Here is a 23,175-nt window from a genome sequence, read left to right on the forward strand (position 1 = left end):
TGTTGCAGCCAAACCAAACCAAACCAAACCAAAACAACAAAACAAAAAAAAACCCCACCCAGCCTTACTTGTAGAATCCAGAAAGGCAACTCCTGCTAGTCACTGTGAGTTTCCACAGACCACAGTTCCTGTCTCACAGAGTTAGCTGAGGATAGAGAGGGACTTAGAGGGAGTGGGAAGATCAGAGGAGGGCTTTCCCAAGCTGCCACACAAGCTATCACTGGTAGAGAAGCCCTGGGACCTTGCCTGCCAGCACCATTCACAGAAATTCCTTTTTCCTAATAGACCCACTTCAAGGCAGGGCCCTTGCTCACCATTCTGTGTGGCTCAGCTCTGGGTGCAGTTTGGCCAAGCAGTACTCAGAAGCCCACCTGAGGCCTCAGAGACTGGGACATCTGGAGTGCCTGCCCCCTGGGAGCTCCCAGCCTGGAGAGGGAGCTGCCCAGTAAAGAAGAAATCACAGGAGAGCTCTACCAGGTAGCTCTGAGGGGAGGAACGCAGGACTCGGGGTATCTGGTTAGGACAACAGGTGAGCCCCTAACCAGGCAGGAACCGTGTGTTTGTGGGGAGGCAGTGGGCTTTAGGAGAGGAGAAAGAGATGGATAGAAGGCAAAGATAATGACTAGTTTGGGGCTTGTTGATGCCAGCGTGGGCCGCTGAAAGACTGACTGGCAGAGCTGTGATTTCCTGTGCACAGCAAAGTAAAGTCTTTATGTAGGCCTGCAAACGTTTAACAAGATGACACATGTTGCCATGGTAATTTTCCAGTGCCAAGGAGAGTCTCAGTGTACACACCTAGAATTCCCGAGGCTCTTCAGAGTTCACAGGCCTCTTTACATGCCAACCCATAGGAGGGAGATTTTACACTGGTTAGTTTTTGTCAACTAGACACAAACCAGAGTTACCTGGGAAGAGAGGGTCTCAGCTGAGGAATTTCCTCCATCTGACTAGCCCATTGGCTTGCCTGCTGGGCATTGTCTTGATTAGTGATTGATGTGGAAGGCAGCCCGGGCAGGTGGTCCTGGGTTTTACAATAAAGCAAGCTGGACAAGACCTGGGGAACAAGGCAGCAAGCAGCTTTCTTCTGTGGGTTTGCTTTGGCTCCTGTCTCTAGGTTCCTGCCTTGGCTTCAGTTGATGATGGATTGTGACTTGTCAGTCAAGTAAACTCTTTCCTCCTCTAAGTTAGTTAGTTTTTATCACAGAAACAGAAAGTAATATGTTTTTGTTTGACGTACAATTTTTAGGAAAAGCCTTGGCCAGCTCTGAACCTATCAGGCCCTACTCTCTTAGTGACTTTATATAAAACTGGAAAAAAGCCACAAGAAACTATAAGCCTATGATCACCATTATTTCTGAGTCTCAACTGAGCTCTGGTTTCCTACTTGGGGGTACGAGCCTTTAAGATGGCTGGATGGTATCTGTGTCATGGCTTTAGAATTCAGGGTACATTTCATACAATCAGTAAGAACCCACAAAAGCACCATGCATAAGTGAGCAGAGTAGTGGAGTCAAGTTGGGAAGAGGGGCCTTGGGATCATGCACGGCAGGGGTGGGGTGGGGGTGTTGCACTTCCTTTTTCTAGAGCAAGCCCCTGAATCTGGGAGAGCAGGGATAATGTGTGGGCGGGGCTTGGAGAGTGCTTATGTCATCGGGCTTGAGTACCAGGTTAACAAGGCCACATGTTACACTGGATATATGTGACTCTGGCTGGCTGGTCTCATGCAGACTTGGAGCCATGGGCTCTTCCTGGCACAGTTCTTTTGGCTCTTTGTGGGGTTATCTTATTGTAGTCATGCTGGGCTGGTCTCCTCATGCCTGAGGAAGTCATTACTTCCCATCATGTCCCAGTGCCTGCTGCATGGTAGGTACATTTATAGGTATGCTGGGTGATCTGACAGAAAGTCCATCTGTAATGCTGGCAGAACAACTCCTAGTAAACTCTCTACCAGAAATGTCTAACCCTTGTTCTGCTTACCAAGAATAGCAGAAATTATTATCTGGTGAGAGTCTGGAGAGATTTTGGTTTAGAACTTTCTAGAACATTCTATTTGTGGTTCAAGTGGGACTGATAGAGAAACCACATGTAGGGGTAATGTACCCCCAGTGCACTATTGGCTCCAACCAGAGGACTGGACTGAGGGTTGGAGAAAGTGCATAGGAAGTCTCTCATTTATATCTTGGGGTGGTGCCAGAGAAGATGGCAGAACTCCAAGGACTCTGCTTTCCAACCTCACTCACTCACTCACCCAGATTTCTGCTTCACTTGCCTACCAGACCCTGTCCTTCCCCCTGCTCCTATGGATGGCAGTCTGCTCAGGTATCCTCCTATGCCCTCCAGCAACAGGCAGACACACTTGGAGCACAGTCCTAACAATAACCCAAGAAACACTGACTGATAGAGCCATGGTGGTGTAAAGGAAATCTACGCCAAAGTTCTGGAGAAATCAAGAGATTCTAAATTGGCCCTTTCAGGTCACTTAACACCAAGCGGTGATCATGACGACTGTTGAACCAGACCCTATGGAGTTCTAGGTGCTGCTCTGTGCCCTACAGTCCTGAGGGAGGGAGCTTGTCACTGTTCTGTTTGGCGAAGTGCTGAAATGGAGGCTTGGAGAGGGTTGTTAAGGTCACAAGGGGGGTGGTGACATCACATGGAGGGTGGTGATGAGACTTGAGTTTTGTTTTTTGTTGTTGTTTTGAATTCTCCTTCAGTGCTGCACCCACCCCCTCCACACACACTCTCAGTTGCAAGTCCTCTGAGCTGCACTGGAATGACTTCTGTACAGACAGACAGCACCTCTCACTTGTCAAATGAATGGTTTGTTTTGTGTGTGTGTGTCCGTCCCCCCCCCCCCCCCCCCCCCCCCGAGGCAGTGGTTCTCTGTACGTAGTCCTGGACTCACTTTGTAGACCAGGCTGGCCTGGAACTCATAGAGATCTGCCTGCCTCTGCCTCCCAAAGTGCTGGGATTAAAGGTGTGTGCCACCATACTCGGCCTCAAATGAATGTTTAATGGGTCCCATATTCCCATATATTCAGGCACCTAGTGCCTGTTCCAGTCCTTTTGTAGAGTCTGTTATCCACTGTGCTGACTGAAGGCAAGATCCCTTCATCTCTCTTGTCACAGAAAGTTTCTATCGAACACTCTAGGCCCTTCTGGGTAGTAGGCTGTGAAAAGGACACACGGGTTGTCAGAACATGGTCCAAGAATGGGGCTTGTTTGAGAATTCTGAGTGCTTGTGAGAAAACTCCAAGAAAACAAGAGGCTTGTGACCTCAGATTCTTCAAAAACACAGAAGTGTTTTCCTGGAATGTGTTTTCCTCCTCTTCCCAGGTGTAGCAGACACAAGTTTACTTTAGCTGTTGTGATTCATGTGATGCAATGGAAAAACATGTTTTTTTTTTGTTTTTTTTTTTTGACACATGCAGCTTGTCCCCGTGGTTGTATAAAGCTTGAACTTTAGTCGGGTGACCTTTCTTAACCCTCAGGGTTTAAACTGTCTGAGGCTCTGAATAAAGTTGACTGCTGCATGAGCCTTTAGTGGGCCTCTTTTTTTTTTAAGGCCTCACTCTCCCAGGCTCACACCACCCACTAGAGAAGCAAACAAAAGGTGGGTGGAGCAAAGGGAGAAGAGACAATGGGGGCACACAGCCATGACTCAGGGCAAAGCTTAGTGTCCAGGGCACTCAGAACCAGGCTCCCTGTTGGGGGCGCTAGAGAGGAGAGTCATTAATGTAGAGGAGCAGTGTTAACAAGTAGACTGGATGGTCTCACTGGACTACTTACTCCTACATGCCACCCGGGTTGCTCAGGCCTGGCTCGTACAACATGTGCAGAAGTCTCTTCGGCACACTCTCTTGATGGACGCTATGCTCTGGTGGCTGATTTGAAATCATGGATACAAGTCTGGCTTCCAGTGCTACCTCTGGCCATACACTGATTAGTTCCTTTCCCCGCCCCAACTACAAAGTAGGGATAGTTGGCTAGGGATAGGATCTTCTTGCGAGTTGTTAGCTAGTATTATATTCATTTACATAGAATTACTTGCAAGCTACAATGGAATGTAAAAAAGAAAGATTAGTTCTTACTGTTCTTGTTAACAAATACTGTAGATATGTGAGGGCCACATGTTTCTCATTTATCTAATGCTTTTCATTTTCCTCTTCTTCCTCCTCTTTCTCCTCCTCCTCCTTCTTCAGGGCTTTCCTCTGTGTAGCCTTGGCTGTCCTAGACTCACTTTGTAGACCAGGCTAGCCTCAAACTCACAGAGATCCACCCCCACCCCCCACCCCCGCCCAAGTGATGGGATTACAGGTGTGCACCACCCCGCCCTGCTTTCTTATTATTTCAAAGTGTGTGTCTGTGTGTGGGTGAGGGCTGGAGCCTGCCGAGGCTAGAGTTGTCAGGTCTCCGGGGACTGGAGTTACAGGCAGTTACAAGCCACCTGCTCTGAGCGCTGGGAATTGAATCAGGGCCCTCTGAAAGAACATCGCTATGTGCTCTTAATTGCTGACCCATCATCCAGCCTCTTATTTTTTAGTTTTCTGATACATGGGGACAGATAGTGAGGGTCTCCTATGCTCTGCCCTGACTTTCTTCCCTAGTCTCAAAGAAAGGCCAGAGGGTCACAAACCTCAACAAATGAAGAGCCGACAGAGAACACCCTCCGCCCCCACCCCAGCCGCACCCCGGTAGCTCCCCACCGCCCAGAAGTCCCAGGACAAAATACACAGAAGAAAAAATGATAAACATACGACTCTGCTCAAGGAGGCTACATAGACCAAATTACGACTCTCATTTTTTGGAGCTGTTAGAAATCTCAAAATAGGATTTCCACATTGCTTGTTTTACAGGTAAAGAAAAATGGCGAGCCAAGAAGGAGAGAGGACATAGTGAGAGGCAGAGGTGGAGCTGGAGCGCAGGCACGGAATGAATGTGTCTTTTTAGCTTTCCCCCCTGCCAACTCAACTTTTCTGGGAGGATGGCTACCTCAAGAGAAAGAGTAAGAGTTGAGATCCGTGCCTAGCCCAGAAGCCAGGGCCCCTTCCTGGATTCTGCTTTGATCCTTTCACACTCCAGCTGAAGGACAGGAAGTACTTCATCTTTTGCTCCGAAAGTGCATTTGGGGGACAGGAAGTGGGGGGGGGGTGGGGATGCCTAAGAGGGACCCACAGTTTACTCTTGCTTAAAGAACACAAAGATGTAAGATCAGACATTTAAGGAAAAGATACAAGCTGACATTGATTCCCTAAGGCAGAATATGATCTCAGGAGGAATATGAGTTTCCTTAAGCCCCAGAGTGGATATAGAAGAGGGTTCTTCTCTGCCAGTTCCTTGTCTGTCAGATAGAACTGGATGCCAGGGAGGTGAGAGTGGGGTTGAGTGGGCGCATGGTGGGGAGGGGTGTCAGGAACTTATAACAACCTCCAATATTTACCTCACTCCGCTAGCACCCACAACTTCCCCTGCTAAGGAAGGAAAGAGGAATGCATTATTCAGTTTAATAATTCATACAAATTGAAAAGTTTAGTGTGTGAAAGAAATAAAGGGGCCTTCCGAGGACAAAAAAGTCCTGAGTCCTCTTTAAAAGGACAGAGGTGTGGAGATGATGGTTTTGATTATCTTTCTCTAGAATACAGATGATCTATGTGGAATAAGCAAATAACCACTCCCAGCTGGGCATGGCAGCAGGGCCTTTAATCCCAGCACTCGGGAGGCAGAGGCAGGCAGATCACTGTGAGTTCGAGGCCAGCCTGGTCTACAAAGTGAGTCTAGGACAGCCAAGGCTACACAGAGAAACCCTGTCTCGAAAAAACAAAAAATGTCCAGCAATCCCTTTTTTTTTTTTTTTTTTCCTACAAAGGAAGTTTGGTTTAGGAAACAATCTTGTTCAGTCCCATTTACTCAGCTAAAAGCTGGTTTTACAGCAAAGAAAACTGAGGTGCCAAGAAGCAGGTTGGTAGCAATACCCGTGCTAGAATCCAGTCCTCTCTGGCAGGCAGAGTGCCCACGGTGATGTACTCACCCACCTTCTCACACCTCTACTCTCCAGGCAACTGAGAAGCCATGAAGGCCAAACCAACAGAACCAGCAGCCAGGAGCTTTGACTATAGAGGGTTGGGATGAAGGTCGTACAAAGGCATCTCAGAAAGATGTCTCCTGTATCTGTGTGCTCTACAAACAGAGCGCCTTGGAGACATATGACCCTCTGTTCTGGGAAGAACTAGTTGGTTTGTGCAAGCAGCCTGCATGAGTGGCCGAAGTGGAGGGAGTGAAGGGGATAGTTCCATGCAGAAGAAGAGGTCTGGGAGCTGGCTGAAGGCTGCCCCATGAGGCTCCAGATCACACAAAAAGCCTTGGGCTTTTTACTTGTAGTCAGTACTGGATTTGGTCCTTGTCACCATCATCTGACATCTTCTCAGAGCTCTTTATGTAGTTGTGAGAATAGACTCTTCTGGAGGGTTGGTTATTCTAGGCACGTAGCCTAGGCTAACCTCCTGCTCCCGCCTCTTGAGTGCCAGCGCATTACAGGCACACACTACACACTTGGCGAGTGCACATTATATACAGCACAGGCCAAAGAGGAAGTCCAGAGAGAAGAATTTTCAGTAAGTAATTCAGAAGAAAAGTGATAGAGACTTAGATAAAGGTGGTCAGAAGTGGTTGAATTCTGAATGTTTTTAAGAAGCAGATAAGTGGGGCTGGAGAGATGGCTCATCGGTTAAGAACACTGGCTGCTCTTCCGAAAGGACCCAGATTGAATTCCTAGCAACCCCACAGCAGGATCTGGAACTGGCCTCTATAGGCATTTGAATACAAATGGTGCACAGACTGCTATGCAGGAAAACACCCATATACATGAAAATAATAATAATAATAACGATAACAACAACAACAACAATAAATTTACATTAAAAAGTAGTTAACTAATGGGTTTTCTTATGGACCAAATGTAAGAAGACACGAAAAGAAACTGGGGCTGACTAGTGTTTGGGCTTGAGTTCTGGGAAGGCTGGAGAAGCTTGGGGGAAGGACAGCAAGAGTTCAGCCTTGGACACTCTGAGATGGCATGGTCTGTTACTTACACCGAGGCCACGTGGCACTGACTGCTGGATGCATGAGCCTGGGGTACGGGATGAGGAAGGGAAGGCAGGTTTGGTCGTATCACAGGCTTACAACTGGAGAAGACCCAAGGAGGGGACAGAGAGAACAGAGAAGGGCTGAGGATCCTGTGTAGGAACCTTCAAGAGGCCAGAGAGTAAAGAAATTTGGGGTGACCAAGGAAACTGGGAGCAAGTAGAGTTCTAGAAGCCATGTGGACGAAGGGTTTCCGGAGGGAGAGAGTGATGGGTGGGGCCTGATGTTGCTCTGGGAGATGAGAGCAGGTTGAGGTTGAGAACTATTGGATGTAGATGTTGGAAGACATTGGTACCCATGAGCAGGAGCAAGACTTGGACATCTAAGCCCAGGAAGTCCTGGCATGACGACAGACTGTTATTTAGGCTCCCTTTATTCTGAGTCTTGCATTCTCAATTAGATTGTAAACTCTGTAACACCAGGGACAATGAGTCAGCCTGTTCCCAGAGCACCAGGTCCTTGGCAGCTGTGAGGCCTTATCAAGCCTGCTGTGGGCTCCGTGTGGCTTGCCAGCTCACTCTTGTCACTGGGGCAGTGGCTACAGTAATTAGCCTCCTCATGCTTGCTTACCTTGGACACAGCATTTCAGCTCCTTCGGGTCTGTGACGCTCTTCCCACTTTCCCGGATCACAGCACGGCTCTTCTTGGTCTCTCCCCAGAGGTTGGTGCCTCCGTACATGCTGGGAATGTTAAGAACGGCGATGCCTTCCAGGAAGATGTTGCTCAGGTCCACCTCAACTCCGTCACACTGCAAGGCAGAGAGAAAACAGATTACAGTAGGGCTTCTTTTTTGTTTGAGACAGGGTCTTTCTGTGTAGCCTTGGCTGTCCTGGACTCACTTTGTAGACCAGGGTGGCCTTGAACTCCCAACGATCCACCTGCCTCTGTCTCCTTGGGTGCTGGGATTAAAGGCATGCATCACCACACTCAGCTCATGGTAGGGCTTCTTAAAGGGTGTGGCAGGGCCTCAGCCACCTCACCACTGTCAGTCAGAAATTGTATGGCACCCTCTTACACTGAAGGCTTTGACCACTGTAGTGAGATGGAGTCATCCAGTCCTGGTCGGCTCTAAGAAAGACAGTGCAAGACTTCCAAAGGGCTAGAAACACTTATGCAACGTAGACCAAGGCAGTTGCCAAACTGTCCCCCAGCCCATCCTCATAGACTCAGTTTGGACCCTCCCTAGTCACTGTGAAGATCTGTAGTGTCCTTGGGTCCAGAAATCATATTAGGTTGATTCTCGACAAATGGCAGACAACTGTCATCTTATTCCTTCCTCTATTTTATCCTCCTCTCTACCTGGTGAGAAGTGTAAGACTTCAGGTTTGGGAGGCCTTCCAATTTGCCTGTCTCCCATTGCTGCTGTTGAGTGTCTCTCTGGCACATGTGCATGCTGACATAGCTGAGTTTCTTTATCTAGTTTTGGCTACCCCCACTTCCCTCGAGGTTTAAAAGACTGGAAGGCTTAAGTCTGTGTGCTCTGCCTAGCTGTAAAGCTATCCTATTTTGGCATGATGCTTACCAACGCAGCAAAAATTCACTGGCTTTGAGCCTTCTTTCTTGCGATTATTGGTAATTTATTTTCTTTACAGAAAAACAAATGGGACCCAAAGAGATGTGCTTTATTATCCAAGAATGCACGGGTAAAGTCCACATTTGTGGAATTTGACTATCAAGTCCATGTTTGTTTGTTTTTCTTTTCTTTCTTCTTTTAAGAAAGGAAAACAACCAAAAGCATACAGTAACAGTCTTCTGTCACCTGGGTTATCGACTGCTATGGTCTGGATGTCACAGTATTAAAAGGTGGCGCCTAATTAGCATTACATGAGGTCTCCAGAATGGAGCCCCATGATCTCATTAGCCATGTCAGAAGAGGAAGGAAACCACACTGTGCTTGTGCTGCCTCCAGACTACAGGGTGCCCAGGAGCAAGAGGCCCTACCACATGTGGCTCCCTTGACTCTGATCTTGAATTGTGAAGACTAAACTTTTCTTATTTACTATTCACCCAGGTTGTGGTATGCAGGAACAGCAGAAAACGGCTTAAAAAATACCAAGAAATCAAACTTTCTTCATCAGAGGAGGAAGGGACAGTTGGGGCTCGGTGCCATTCCCAGTGACTCACTGCCTGATTTCTCTGAAGTTCCTAATCAGTGCTGTCACCCTCTGAGCTGTTTCCCAAGCGCAGAACGAGAATTCAGTGAGCCTTCCTGGTAACTGAGAATGCACATCTCCACTGTGGAGATCAGATCCTTCGAAAGTTCCTTTCAGTGGGTACAGGTTCTTTCCAGGCTTCCTCCATTGGTCCTTTCCTCCAACTTGGAGCCAGGTAGCAATGGCCTTGTGTTAGGACTCTGCCCCAGTCTGCATAGCAACATGTGATGCCATTGCCTACCTGCCACTAGGCATGGCCCCTGCCCAGGAGTATATAAAAGGACAAACCTCCCTCCCTCTTCCTCTTCCTTTCTTCCTCTCTTGCTGTCTCTATTTCCCCATCTTTCTCTGTCTCTCTGCTTCTCTCTGGGGGGGGGGGCGGGTGCCCCCTTCCTTCTCTCCTGATGCTCATACAATAAGCTTGTCCATATCATGTCTGCTGTGTGGCGCGTACTTCATTCTCCTCCTTGCATGCAGCCAGTCCAGGCAGCTCATCCCAGAGAGGCTTGTCATTTCCATGGAACGTTTGGGTCTGTGGCTGGGGCTCAGGGCAACATGGCTTACTTAGCACACACAAAACCCTGGGCTGCATCCCTAGCTGTGCATACACCGGGCTGGTGGCACAGTGCTCAGGAGGTAGAGGCAGGAGGACCAGAAGTTCAAGGACATGTAGAGTGAGTTCAAGGCCAGTGGGCGATGCATTAGACCCTGTCTCAAAAACCAAGGAAAAAAATAACTACCATCCAAAGTCCTAATAGGATGTCCTACCCTCTATCCCAGTTTCCTGGTAAGTGAAGGCTTTCCTGGGACATGCCCCTGGGGCTAGTATGCAGATATAAGTGAGTATATACCATTAGACTCTTTCTGCTTCTGGGTCAACTCACTCATTATGATCATTTCTAGTTCAATCCATTTGTTCACAAATTTTGAGAATTCCTTGTTTTTAATAGCTGAGTAGTATTCCATAGTGTAAATGTACCATATTTGACCATGTCCCCCGGATGGGGAGACCTGGTGGCACTCAGAGGAAGGATAGCAGGCTACCAAGAAGAGACTTGATACCCTATGAGCATATACAGGGGGAGGAGGTCCCCCTCAGTCACAGTCATAGGGGAGTAAAGGGAAAATGGGAGGGAGGGAGGAATGAGAGGATACAAGGGATGGGATAACCATTGAGATGTAATATGAATAAATTAATAAAAAAACAACAAAAAATGACTACCATCACCACCAACAGAAAACCCCCTCAAAGGAAAAAACAAACAAACAAACAAACAAACAAACAAATCCATTGATTACTGGCACACCCTCCTGTCACTTAGGACGACGGCTGCCTGCTACATGCATTTGGGAGACTGAAGCACAGAAGAAACTGGGCGCGTTGTTCAGCACCACAAGTCTACAGGTGTGCGCACAGATTCCAAGGCAGGCAGTAAATCTCTCAGACTTAACGACTTCCTGTCTCCCCCCTACCTGCCCCCGTCCTCCTCATCTGGCTATGCAACCTCCGGGCTGAGTGCAGCCAATGCTTCTGATCTCTCCTCTTCAGACTTTTCTGTTCGTGCGCACCACAGCGGTTACCTGGCTCATTGGTCCCATCCCTGGCACATCGAAAACAACAGCACTGACAGGATTCGGTGGTGGGACAGGTGGCGATTAGTGCATCCAAAAAGGTACCTCCCACTGTCCTCACTGTCGGTGTGTTATAAGAGCCTCCTTAGCTCTTTTGTTCGAAGCTGAATGATGACGCTAACACTTCCACTGGCATGGAGTCACCTCAGTCACCCTGACCCTCCCTCACCTTATGTGATTCCCTCTCCCGAACTTATGCAGGATTGAGAAATAGAGCTCCGATGCAGGCTTTACATTTATGCTAATTCATCTCTTCTGGTTCAAGACCCCTCCAGTCTAATCAGATTGCTATCTCATGAACTTTGTCCCAGTTCGTCCATCATTTGGGTATTAAGTTATATAATGGCAAAACCAGGAATCAAGTCTCTCCTTGATCACTTTAACAAGTCACACGCGCTACAGCAGTAACTTTAGCATGGAGCTGTTTTGTTGATGCAGCGTTTTTGGGACCAGCCCATTTGTGTTTTGAGGCAGAAATCACAAAGCTTGGGCATGAGATGGACCTAAGAGAACATGGCCCCACCCCACACCCCACCCCAGCCTTTCATAATGAGGCCTGGTGAGGTAAAGGAACTTCCTTGTGGAATCTGATTTATGAATGGGGGTACCATGTAGGGAGGCAGGCCTGCAGACCTCAGTCCCGTGTTCTTCCCGCCCAAACTGAAGACACTATGCTAAGTGTCACATCCAATTTTCTAAATGACTTCCCTGACAAACCCTTATCAGAAAAGAAACAAAAGAATGTCTCTTAAGTCAACTCTGTCACCCATGCGCATGGGAGTAGATCATCGACTCTAGTTTCCCGGGACTTGAAAGAGACGCCTCAGTTAATAAACTCCTCTATAACATAATATCTGTTGTCTGGTATCTTATTATCTTATCATTTTCTTATTATTAAACATAAAAGTGGTGCCAAAACCCCGGGCCACTTTGTCTCCCGTTGGTTAGAAATTCCTGTTTTCTAGATTGATCAGCGTGACTTCTGAGAAACATCTGGAGAATATCCAACAACTTGGGACTCAAATGTATGTGAATTTTCCAAGGCCAGCAAGTTCTCCATTGTTCTACCTTAGACACGGCGGTGACCTCAGCATCTGTTCCCCCATTTTTGATTTTGGGACCTGCCCTAAGTTTGCTTTTTTTCTGTGGCTGTGATAAACACTGACCAAAACCAAGCCGGGGAGGTAAAGGGTTTACTTGGATTACATATCCCAGGTCACAGTCCATCACTGAGGGAATGAATTCAGGGCAGGAACTCAAGTCAGGAACCTGAAAGTAGGAACTTAAATCAGAGGCCGTGGAGGGCACTGCTTACTGGATCACTCAGCCTGCCTTCTTATAGGGCTCGGACCATCTTCCCAGGGGTGGCACCACCCATAAAGTGCTGGGTCATCCTACATCAAGTACCAGTCCAGATCATACCCCAGGGACATGCCCGCAGGCCAATCGGATGGAAGCAATCTCTCCAAGTTTGGGTCAAGTTGATACAAGCTAGCCAGCAGAGGGTCACTAAGAATACAGAAAAGAGCCGGGCGTGGTGGCGCACGCCTTTAATCCCAGCACTCGGGAGGCAGAGGCTGGCGGATCGCTGTGAGTTCGAGGCCAGCCTGGTCTACAAAGTAAGTCCAGGATGGCCAAGGCTACACAGAGAAACCCTGTCTCAAAAAAAAAAAAAAAAAAAGAATACAGAAAAGAAGAAAACTTCTAGAACGGCGGAGCCCCACAGAACTATACTTCCATGTTTTGTTCTGTTCTTTTTTTTTTTTTTTTTTTTTTTTTTTAATTGTTTTGCCTCAAACATCACCTAATGCTCTCCTCAGCTGGGACCTTCCCAGAGCCAGGCTTATAGGTCTGGGGGAGCTCCTGGATGCAGCTGCCTTTGTGTCTCTGTATACAGTCCCCTTAACACATGGGCCCATCCTGGCTTCCCTGTTGCTGTCACAGTGACCTTGAAACAAGCTCCTTTCCCCCTTTTCCTTATCAACGCATCTAATGATCTGTTAGGAGTTTATCGTGGAATGCTTTTTTACTGGTCCACCCTTCTTATGCTACCACGAATTAGGAATTTAGGCTCTGGTTCACTGTGCCAAAACTTTCTTCACTTCAAAACAAGCTTTCCTCAACTCCGTGCGTAGAACTGTCCGCTTCCTTGTATCTCTTGCTAGATCAGATGGTTACTCCCCTTCATGGCTGGGATAACTTCCATGGCACCTCAATTTATTCATTGTTGACTGAAATATCTCTTCCCTTCTGAGAAGTAATGACAGTCACAGCTACCCCTGGCAAGGCTTCCTTGGGCACCAGGCTGCCTTTGCCTACATTTTCTCTTTAGGATCCTGGTGATGAGGGAGACCCCACGGCTATCCCAGTGGATGGTGAGGGTGGTGGCTCAAGGTCACAGACAGTGGCACTGCACAGATGCAGAGATGGGCTGCCAACACAGGCACTGGATGCCAGATTCCACTCTAGAGATGAGGCGGTAAAGCCGATGCTGGGTTTACAGCAAAATTCAGCTTGCAGCTGTTGTTTGAATAATTGAATCTCCCACTGCTGTTCTATCTTAAAAAGGCTTAGACATCAGTGTTATTGAATCCCGTCTCTAGGCCAGATTTGTTTCTGAAAACAACAACCCACAAAACCAAAGAGATATACCTCCAGCTCTCTCCCTGACAAATTGTATGCCACATAGTCATTGGGTTTTTGTTTGTTTGTTTTTGAGACAAGGTTCTCTGTGTAGCCTTGGCTGTCCTGGACTGTCTTTGTAAATCAGGCTGGCCTCGAACTCACAGTGATCCACCTGCCTCTGCCTCCCGAGTGCTGGGAATAAAGGTTAGCACCACCGGGCTGTAGTCACCTTTCTTCCTTGCCTGAGGTTTAAGTGTCCTTTGTAGCCGTAACCAGCTGTGGGTAGTAACTTAGTAACTGTTGATTCCTCCCTAGGAGCAGTCCTCCCCTGTCTTCTCTTCTCGCATTTCCCCACCCGGCTAGTGTAAAGTGGGACAAATAGGAGAGGGGGATGGATCCTGAGGTGTCTTTAGTTTCTATCTGCCCTCGAAAAGAACACTCCCTGGGCCCAGACACAGAGAGATTTAAATATTGGCTCAGAGACTGCTCCTTAACTTTTCTGAGCTTTATGGGGGTGGGGATAACCAAGTTCTGGTGGAAGGTAAAGGCAATGGCTAACCCCTGCATTAATTGAGATCTCGCATCTCCTGTGCCAGGAAGCGTATTCCCTCCCCCCTAGCGCCCCCCCCCCACCCCAGGTCACGATCCCACTCCCTTAGTTTGGCTAGAGCAGTTGAGTGCCCCTCTGCACATCTGTCTTCTAGCCACTGTCTCTATTTCCTTCGGAACTCCCTGAAGACACAGGGCTTACTGTACTGAGTCTGGGAAAGTGGAGCCAGGAATGGAGCACTGTAGGCCTAACTGGAACACTGGCAAGGGCCTGTTCCTGAGCTAAATCCTTCCAAGTTTTCCATTACGTCATCCGGCCCCCCCTTCTTCGTGGCTCCAGAGAGATCCTGGAGGAGGCCTTCGCATGCCACCCTGAGCTAGAGAAGCTGGGGCTGGCAGCCTTTGCTGCACCCACCCAGGCGTTTACAGCCAGGCATGGGGCTCAGAGCTGGCGCTTGTGGACGAACATACACACACACACCCCAGATCATACTGCGTGGGTGCTGCTGCTATTGTGCAGGTGTGACAGGGGCCACCAAAGCCTGCCCGGCTCCCGCCCCGGGGGCGGGGCGCATCCAGGCTCCAGTTGTCAGCTGCAGCCACAGAGGCCTCAGCCCCTATAGCTCTGGCTTCTCCAGCGCCGGGATGGTTCTTTTGGATAGAGGGTGTTGTATAGGGAACCAGAGACTAGGTTAGGAGGCCACGAGCCTTTATAAGCAAATGCTAAGCGCCCGTGTTCACCCCTCCCAAGCCCGCTACTTTGGATCTCTGCATTTCTAGGCCGCACCTGGACTCTCCCCGCTCTCTGTCTTCGCTGAGGGGGGTTGGATAGCATTAAAAGGGAGGAAGGCAGAGAATCATGCACCTTGCAGCAGGCCCTTCTCTCTGACCTGAAAAGGTAGCGGGGGAAGCCTCCTGCATTGCAGCCCCTGTCGACCCTTTTCCGCAGGCCTCCCGGGGGAAGAGAGTCTATTTATTTGACGACCTGTTTCAGTTTTTAGACTGCCCGTTATCCCTAACCTGGATCCTCCACACCACCGGCAGGCAGGTTTTCTCCGGTATGGAGGCGATTGTTTTGTACCGAAGCTCCACCCACCAGTAGGCGGGTCTGCTCCTTGGAGTTCAGGCCTGAGGAGCTTTGAGGTCTCCTGTGGGCTCACAGCTTTAGGCTCCTCTCAAGTTCCTTTCGAGGGTACTCTGGCATCGCGTTATTCTGATAACGCTCCTCCCCTTTCGTCCTTTGTTTTAATCTTATTATGGGTATTTATAAAAGGGCACACCTTGCCAAACAGTTGCATCTGGCAGGCAATCTTGTTCAGGGTCCATGTGCTTTGCTGAAGTGTTGTTATACAGCTAACCTGGGTTTTCTCTTTTCCTACGTAAATGCTATCTTGATCCGCCTGCCCCTGCCTCCCAAGGGCTGGGATTAAAGGCGTGTGCCATCGCACTCACCATGGCTGCCACCTTTTCTTTTTACCTCCCCCCCCTTGCATTTTGTCTGTCTCCCTGACGTGCCCCTCCCTCTTTCTTCCTCTCCCCCACACGTCTACAATAAATCTCTCCTTATCATATCTGTTCTGTGTCACTCTATTTATTCTTAAGCCCTAGCAATAACTACCTATGAATCGATGCCAAAACACTTGTAAAGAAATCCCCATTTTCCTAAAATGGAAAACAAGCTGTTCCATGAAGAACACTGACAAAAATCTCCATTATTCCAGATGAATCTACCCAACTTCTCTAGCAGAATAGAGGGATGGCCAAGTGAAGTAGACTCAGTGTCCAGGACAGGAGGGAGATGCAAATGTTAACCCAAGCCTGCAGGAAGTAAACCTCTGACCATGGCTAAAAGTATCACACTCTACACCCCAAACCAGAACAGGAAGAGGGGCGGGAGGCTCCCATGGATGAGACTGAGATGACGGAGGCACTCAGTCATTCATCAAGAGTAAGTGAGAACTTCGTCTCTGCTCCATCCAGGGATGGAGTGGACACAGGGAAGGACCTGACCCCGCAGGAGCTTTCTCAGGTCAGAGCTGGAGGCTGGTGCTGCCAACTGCTTACCAGCAAGGTCTCCAGGAACACAAAACCCAGTGGGTGAGCAACTGTTATGTTCTAAGGTAAAAAATACTCGGACTAGAGCCAATGGCAGAACACAACGACAGCAGCAGAGAGGAGAGCTGGGAAGAGAGACACCAGCAGGCAGGCTGGCTTTATGCACTGCTGGTTAGGCGCAGTGAGCCGCAAAAGGAAGCTCAGACCTTTATATCTGCAGGGCCAGAATTAGAGAATTTGCAAAGATAGCTATGGCCAGACTCGGAGAGTTTAAGAAAAGTAATGTAAGAAAAGTAGCCAAGGAAATCACTATATTTGTTTTCTCTCAAGGGGAACAAGAGTGAATGCTTTCAGAGTTGACGTCTGCTGTGTATGTCCTGGGAGGGAAGAAACAGCGTTACAGTCTTGGGAAGGGAGTCTATCTGTCTCCATACAAAAATGGGTCTGGCATGTAGCTAAATCTGTGTCCAGAGAGGCTATCTGATAGAATTTTAGGAGCTGTTGTCTGCTGTGGGCAGTAAGACAGCAACATCCACATGAAATAATGCACATCATTTTTAGCAACTTATGAAGCAGGCTCATGGCACACTTTATACCTAACCCTCTTGACACTGCAGGGTCGGTGTTTACATGCTTGTTATGCAGATGAGGGAACACTGACTCCATGATGCTAAGGCGGGGCTTTCTTCTCCAAACTTGCCTCGTGCTTGGCTTCTCTCAGTCTCCGAGTCTCCTCTATGAGATACAAGCAGCAAGGTCAAGAAGCCAAACCAATGCAAGGAACACAGGCAAGAGCTCTGTCAGCACTGTGCCCTGTTACCTGCAGCCACCATGCAGAATGTTCTCCAACAACAGTAGTCAGGAGGGGCTGGAGAGAGAGCTCTGTGGTTACACTCGATGTTCTCAAAGAGGACCTGGCTTGGGTCCCCAGCAGCCACACAGCAACACACAACTGTCTGTGACTTCGGTTACCGTCTTCTGGCTTCCAGGAATGGTAAATATACAAACCTGCAGGCAAAAGCTCATGCACATAAAATAAACACATTAAAAAAAAAAAAAGAGTAGTCAGGAGAGTTATCGGTCTATAAATGGAGACATATAGGAACTGGGAATGTATAATTGTGAATTAATGTGATATTATGTGAAAGATACGTCACTAGCCCCATGAAAGGAAATCATGTAGAGGAATGAGAAGGATGGCAGTATGGCTTCAATGGGGACTTCTTCATTCCTGCTTCCACAGATACTATTTCTTTTGTTCCGAGCAACGTACCCACTGCTAACCAATAGCAAGAAACAGGACATACAACTCTTGTTTGGTATCAGGGGAAAAAAAAATGTTCTGAAACTCTGTGCTAGGGGTTGGAGAGATGGCTCAACAGTTAAGAGCACTAGCTGCTCTTCCAGGGGTCCTGAGTTCAATTCCCAGCAACCACATGGAGGCTCACAACCATCTATAATGTGACCTGATGCCCTCTTTTGGTGTGCACGAAGACAGAGCACTCATATTCATAAAACACATAAATAAATCAATCTTGAATAAAGAAAGTCTGTGCTATCTAGTCACGGACAGGCTTCTTGGGGGCCTCCTACCCTTCCAATAACCAGGAGGAAGTCCGAGCCTCACTTATCAGAATGTGCTAGCGTGATGCTTTTGTTATGTGTGTCAGTTAAAACAAAATGCCTTCCAGCTCAGAGATATGAAGTTGGGAATTTACTCTGGCAGGCCATTGCGTGCTGCTTTGGAGAAGTCCGGCCTGACATCTCTCTGCCGAGCCTTGACCTCTCAGCTGTGTGCTCCGCCTTCTCTGACAGCTAGCTACGCTGGGCTAGCTAGCCTGGCAAGCCGCTGCCATCTGTGACGGGGATGATGGAGTACCGATGACTTGGTGTAGGCTCAAGGAATGTGGCATGGAAGCCATGCACACACAACCTGCTGAAGAACATCCCCTGGGCAGAATATGTTTTCTTCCTCTTTAGCCTTGCTCTGTTGCTATGCCAGGAGGGTACAATGGTGCCTTTGACAGGGGCAGCTGGAAGGGGATATTGGCAGAGAGGCTGGAAGTAGAGTGCTGCAGCTGGGGGTGGGGGTGGGGAGTCGGGGCTCAAGTTCATGTCCAAGAGAGAGCCTGCGCCGGGTGCCAGTTTCCAAAACAAAACTGCTGCTTCTCAGAGCTCATGGTAGCGGGCTGCCTCAGAGTTGGACAGAGGGCAACGCCGTTTCCTTTTCTTTCCACTGCTCCACCTCTCCAAGCTTAGGCAAACTTTGGTTTTAGGGCTTTCTTGCTCTGGATGCAGTTTAGCAGGTTTGGCTGCCCCTCCGGAATGCTGAGGCCTATGTGCTGGGTGGGATTTTCTGAGGGTCCAACTCCCTTAGGCAGAGCAGGACTGGTAGCCTTAGGGGAACAGGTAGGGCTCAGAATGGAGGCCCTTTCTTCTGAGTCACTTGCTCTATTCTCGCAGTCCAGCACCGCCCACTCCCTGGTTTAACTCAGTTCGGTGGGAAAGAGGTGGGAACATGTTGGCATTTCCTGTCCTGGTTTACAGTTGCCCAGACCCTCGGCGACAGTTCAGAGCTGGGTGTGGGACGTCTTCCCACTCTCTTGGGGGCTAGGAGGTCTGAGTGCCAGGCTGTTAATTCTGCCATCTACTCCTCTCTGTGTTACCAATGGAGCAGGTGGCTGCCAACAAAATGGTGTGACTTCATGTGGTCGCTGGGGATGCCTATTAATGCTCACACTAAATGCGAGGTCTTCACACTTTTCGTTCAGTTTTACTGCCCACAAATTACTACTGAGGAATTACTTCCTTTCGGGCTCCTTGCTAGCTTTATGAGTGCAAAGTGAAAAGAAAGCCCTTGCTTCAGAAAGCTAACTGTACGGTGTACACGCCAAGCCTCAAAGGAGAATGGGCCTGTCTTCTAAGCAGCCAGGCACATTAGTTGGTCCGCAGAAGTGGGATGCAGAGATGTCCCTCTGTGGGTACCATGGCATTGTGGGACAACATGTGGGGCACCTAGGTGTGTGAAATTCATCTGATCTCAGAGTATCTATTTTACTTATTTTGAGACAGGGTCTCACTGTGTATCTTTAAGTGGCCTGGGACTTGCTAGGTAGGCTAGGTTGGCCTCCAACTCACAGAGATCCACCTGCCTCTGTTGGGATTTAAAGGCGTGTGCCACTGTGCGTTCATGGTGAGTGTTCATACATTTTCAACAGACTTTATGAAAGCAATGAGGCCAATACATAGGATACAGAGTTGGGATGGGGACGAAGTAAGACCTCATAAGGGAGTGCTAGGATATATGACTCTAAGAGCCTTGAGGTGCGTGTAGTGTACATAAGGACATTAGGTCAAGCCTGTGGTAAACAGCATCTCTGCTCTTCATTAAAGAGTCATTGAGGTGCGTGTAGTGTACATAAGGACATTAGGTCAAGCCTGTGGTAAACAGCATCTCTGCTCTTCATTAAAGAGTCATTGAGGTGCGTGTAGTGTACATAAGGACATTAGGTCAAGCCTGTGGTAAACAGCATCTCTGCTCTTCATTAAAGAGTCATTGAGGTGCGTGTAGTGTACATAAGGACATTAGGTCAAGCCTGTGGTAAACAGCATCTCTGCTCTTCATTAAAGAGTCATTGAGGTGCGTGTAGTGTACATAAGGACATTAGGTCAAGCCTGTGGTAAACAGCATCTCTGCTCTTCATTAAAGAGTCATTGAGGTGCGTGTAGTGTACATAAGGACATTAGGTCAAGCCTGTGGTAAACAGCATCTCTGCTCTTCATTAAAGAGTCATTGAGGTGCGTGTAGTGTACATAAGGACATTAGGTCAAGCCTGTGGTAAACAGCATCTCTGCTCTTCATTAAAGAGTCATTGAGGTGCGTGTAGTGTACATAAGGACATTAGGTCAAGCCTGTGGTAAACAGCATCTCTGCTCTTCATTAAAGAGTCATTGAGGTGCGTGTAGTGTACATAAGGACATTAGGTCAAGCCTGTGGTAAACAGCATCTCTGCTCTTCATTAAAGAGTCATTGAGGTGCGTGTAGTGTACATAAGGACATTAGGTCAAGCCTGTGGTAAACAGCATCTCTGCTCTTCATTAAAGAGTCATTGAGGTGCGTGTAGTGTACATAAGGACATTAGGTCAAGCCTGTGGTAAACAGCATCTCTGCTCTTCATTAAAGAGTCATTGAGGTGCGTGTAGTGTACATAAGGACATTAGGTCAAGCCTGTGGTAAACAGCATCTCTGCTCTTCATTAAAGAGTCAACTCTTTCCCCTCTATAACCTCACAGGCCCTAGAAAAACAAAGGTCTCCTCTGCAGCCCCCCCCCCAAAAACATTTGCTTGTTCTAGCCTTTGTATGACAGTCCAGTTGTAGTGGGAACAAAAGGATTAGAATATGTCTTCCTCCCCGAAGCGCTTGAGTCAGGGAACGTGGTAAGAAAGATGGCGGACTCTTTTCAATATCCTAGGATAGCTAAGGAAGCTAATGCACTTCCCACGGCCAGGCTCTCATTGCTCAGTCTTACCTTGAGAGATATATAGCTTGGGAGTGGGGGAGTTATTCTTTGACCAAGGGACTTTGGCAGCCAAAAAGTTAAGCTCTCTGGGGGCAGAGGTTATCTGACAGAATCTTCTAGAAACTTGCTGGAGACAGGACTCTAATCCAGTTGGACCCTTGCCTCAGTCCTCTGAGACTTCCTGGGGTCAACCTATCAGACATGCTCCATGCTCCATACCACCCAGCTGTTTTTGAGAAAATGTAGGCATGAGGCTTAATCTTTAAAAAGTCATTCCCAAGTCCTTGGAACACACAAAGTACAATATTGTCAGGAATCTGAAGACAAAGGAAAATCAAAGCAATTCACAAAAAAAACAAAGGCGACAGAAAAGAACGGAAAAGTAAAAGCATATAGACCGACAGGCTTGGCATGAACTGCAGGGTGCACACTAGCAGGAAATAAAAGAAGTGGGTCCCTCGAGGGAGGAGAAGTTGCTAGAGGTTGAAAGCAAACAATGGGACCTCAATGAGGAAATTAGCAAAAACAGTTTGTCCTGAGTCAGCGGAACAGCACTGAGTCCATGGAGGAGACTTGCAGGTGATGCACATGGAAGAGGTAGAAAGGCACATGCATCATCAGGGTACCAGGTTTGATAATGGAATTTAAACAAGGCAACAGACAGACTAGTCAGAGGCCTTCACGAGGCATCAGAATATCATGGCTTAAAAGAGGCCAGAAACCCTAGCACTGCTGGTGCCTGCTTTTTTCTTTTCTTTTCTTGCTCTTCAGTATTTTTCTGATGCGTTTTTCTGATTGCGGTTGGTGCGGGGCACAGGGGCCTATGGGCTTGATTGAGGAAGGACATTCACCAGGAGACTCTCACCCCAAAGTGCCCTGGCTTTCCTTGCAGCGGTTCTATGGTCTCACTTCCTTTTCCCATGGAGATGTTTCCATTTACTCAACTCTTGCTGGTTAGGCTAGATGGCCATTCCCACTTATGTGCTCCGTGCCCTGAAAGGCTACCCAAGTTCACATCATGCCACTATACAATGTGGTTTAAAGATTTCGTCCCTTCCAAATTAAGAATGTGCGAAACAGTAGCAGGGTGGGTGGGCAAGGCAGGATCAGACAATACTCGGTCCCCGAGAGCTGCAATTTCTTTCACATACTGAGTGAACCCGATCAAGCTAATTAATCTGTGAAGTCTTTGAATATGAGGTTTTTTGAATAGTACTGGCATTGGTGAGGTGGTGGGCTCACTGAGTCACGGCAAGGGCACTATTGTTTGTCTAACAGCTTCCACCAAGATTGTAACATTCCATCCTACAGGAAAACTCCATAAACAGGAAGGTAAACAACTCAAAACAGGTCCAGGAAGTTCCTGAAACTGACCAGGTTAACTAGGCGCCTCCCTACCAGAATGGCAGTTGCAATGACTCTAAGATCAGACCAGCTTCCTGGAAGAGGTTTAAACCAACTGTGGCACCTGGAAAGGACACTCTCCAAACCTGTGCAGGCTGTGCAGTGTGCCCCAGGCTCCCAGTTTTGTGAGGGGTCACCCATGTTGGGGCGAGCTTTGGTGGAGCAGCTGTCTTTGAGTTGTTTCTGCTCCTGTAAGTAGCCCCTCACCCATATCCCTGTAAGTAACCCTAGTAAAACTCACTTGCTCACCAAAGTGGACTTTTGGTGTTATCTGTTCTTTGGTCTGGTGTGGATTCCCGATTTGGGATAGGTAGACATGTTGGATCTCCCCAGGACAAGTTTTGTCGCACAACAAATAACCCAGAACTCACATGGTGGAAAGAGAACTGACTCCTGCAAGCTGTGCTCTGACCTCCACATCAGTGTTGTGGCTCATGTGAACACAAACACACATGTGCATACACAAGGACACACATACATACATGCACAAATACAATTTTAAAAATGGGATTGGGTTGGATTGGTTAGCTAAAAGAGTGTACTTAATGGTAAAGTGATATGATGCATTATTTATGAAGACTTTTGTTTGATATGGGGTTTCTTTGTGTATCCTTGGCTATCCTGGACTCACTTTGTAGACTAGGTTGGCATCGAACTCAGAGATCCACCTGCCTCTGCCTCCCTGAGGGTGTTGGGATCACAGGCGTGTGTCACCATGCCCATCTTTTTCTTTTTTTTTATTTGGAGACAGGGTCTCATTATATAACTGTCTGGGTTGGTACTCATTGTGTAGGCCAAGCTGGTCTCATACTTGCTGAGATCCTCCAGTCTCAGCCTCCTGAATCATGGGATCACAGGCTAGGTTACCACAGCCTGCCTTATGACGCTTCATTACACACAAAAGTTGTGCTCTGAGAATGTAGGATTTTTATAGGCATGATCCTGACCATCTATTGGGTTAGATGATGTTGCTGGCACAAGGTACTGAAAAACGCCTTTGCAAATTTTTAATGGTAAATACAAAGAGGCCTAAACATTTTAATGAAAGTTAAATTAATATACAGATAGCCACGTTAAAGTATAGAGCTCAGTGGCA

General features: G+C 47.9%; 1 protein-coding gene across 3 annotated transcripts in view; it reads right to left on the bottom strand.

Annotated features, from left to right (window-relative positions):
- Positions 1-23,175, bottom strand: part of Dgkg (diacylglycerol kinase gamma) — a 156,074-nt gene that overhangs the window by 26,859 nt on the left and 106,040 nt on the right. For all 3 annotated transcript variants that reach the window (XM_051150761.1, XM_051150760.1, XM_051150759.1), the window contains one exon: positions 7,711-7,888. In XM_051150761.1, the coding sequence (XP_051006718.1) occupies positions 7,711-7,888 (178 nt within the window). The remainder of the gene's footprint in view (positions 1-7,710; positions 7,889-23,175) is intronic.

Source organism: Acomys russatus, chromosome 8 (assembly GCF_903995435.1).
Source record: "Acomys russatus chromosome 8, mAcoRus1.1, whole genome shotgun sequence".
Taxonomy (NCBI): domain Eukaryota; kingdom Metazoa; phylum Chordata; class Mammalia; order Rodentia; family Muridae; genus Acomys; species Acomys russatus.